This window comes from Parus major, chromosome 23 (genome assembly GCF_001522545.3).
Source record: "Parus major isolate Abel chromosome 23, Parus_major1.1, whole genome shotgun sequence".
NCBI classification, from domain to species: Eukaryota; Metazoa; Chordata; class Aves; order Passeriformes; family Paridae; genus Parus; species Parus major.
The window spans coordinates 6,376,543-6,377,587 of record NC_031791.1 but is presented as its reverse complement, the minus strand read 5'-3'; the positions used below and the strand labels follow the sequence as shown (position 1 = coordinate 6,377,587).

Here is a 1,045-nt window from a genome sequence, read left to right as displayed (position 1 = left end):
GGGGTCACAGGGGAGAGCAGGGGTCACAGGGCAGAGCAGGGGTCACAGGGGAGAGCAGGGGTCACAGGGAGCTTGTGGGGTCACAGGGAGAGCAGGGGTCACAGGGGAGAGCAGGGGTCACAGGGAGCTTGTGGGGTCACAGGGGAGAGCAGGGGTCACAGGGGAGAGCAGGGGCTGCAGGGGAGAGCAGGGGTCACAGGGAGCTTGTGGGGTCACGGGTACAAGAGCAGCACAGCAGGAAACAGGAACACGTTGTTGGTTGTTCTCAATAAATCTTTCCACATGGCTCTGCAGTGTCACAGTCACTGTCCCACACCTGGGCAGGAGGCCTCAGGGACACTGAGGGTCCAGCTCCAGCCCTGGATGGCCAAAGGCTCCAGCCCTGGAACTGCCCTTGGCAAAACCCAGCCAGGGTGAGCCAGGGCTCCTCCAGGACCTGCAGCAGCACCTAGGGCCACTCCAGTCACAGCACCCCTCACCATCTGGGGCATTTGTGCCCCCTCCTCCTACTTGGAGCAGGTGTGGAGGCAGCGGGGCTGCAGGGAGATGACTTGGGCTTCCCTGCCCATCCCACATCCCAACTGGATAACTACAGCCCTGCCCAGCCCAAAAGCACATGTGAGGGGGAACTGCTGCTCTTTCCACATCCTGAGCTAAGCAAGCCATCATCTGGGCTCCCGAAGTCCCCCCAGCCACAGAGAGATGCAGCCTCCCCCCTGCAGCACTTCCACACAAAGCTGCAGAGGCTTTTAAAGCTTTCAGTGGGCACCCAAAATATGAAAAACAAAGCAAAAATTAAATTCAATTCATCTCGAGGGTCTTTTCCCCCCTCAAGTCTGTGGACAAGCATGTGGAACAGGACAGGGCTCCAGGAGCTGCAGGTCAGAGGAGGAGGATCTGCTTGGAGGACACAAAGGGCTTCATGGAGGCCTCCAGCGCTGCCCTGTAGTCCTGAAGTGGGACCTCGGTGCAGGCTGGTGCTGTGAGCTGGCCCCTGTGGATGAGCTGGCACAGGGCATCCATCATCGCAGCCACGCTCTCCTGG

General features: G+C 60.0%; 1 protein-coding gene across 2 annotated transcripts in view; it reads right to left on the bottom strand.

The window, feature by feature from the left end:
- Positions 1-744: 744 nt before the first annotated feature.
- The window catches only part of MECR (mitochondrial trans-2-enoyl-CoA reductase), a 6,453-nt gene continuing 6,152 nt past the window's right edge, over positions 745-1,045 (bottom strand). For both annotated transcript variants that reach the window (XM_019008871.2, XM_019008872.2), the window contains exon 10: positions 745-1,045. This exon is cut by the window's right edge and continues 1 nt beyond it. In XM_019008871.2, coding sequence (XP_018864416.1) covers positions 883-1,045 — 163 coding nt within the window. In that variant the 3' untranslated portion in view covers positions 745-882.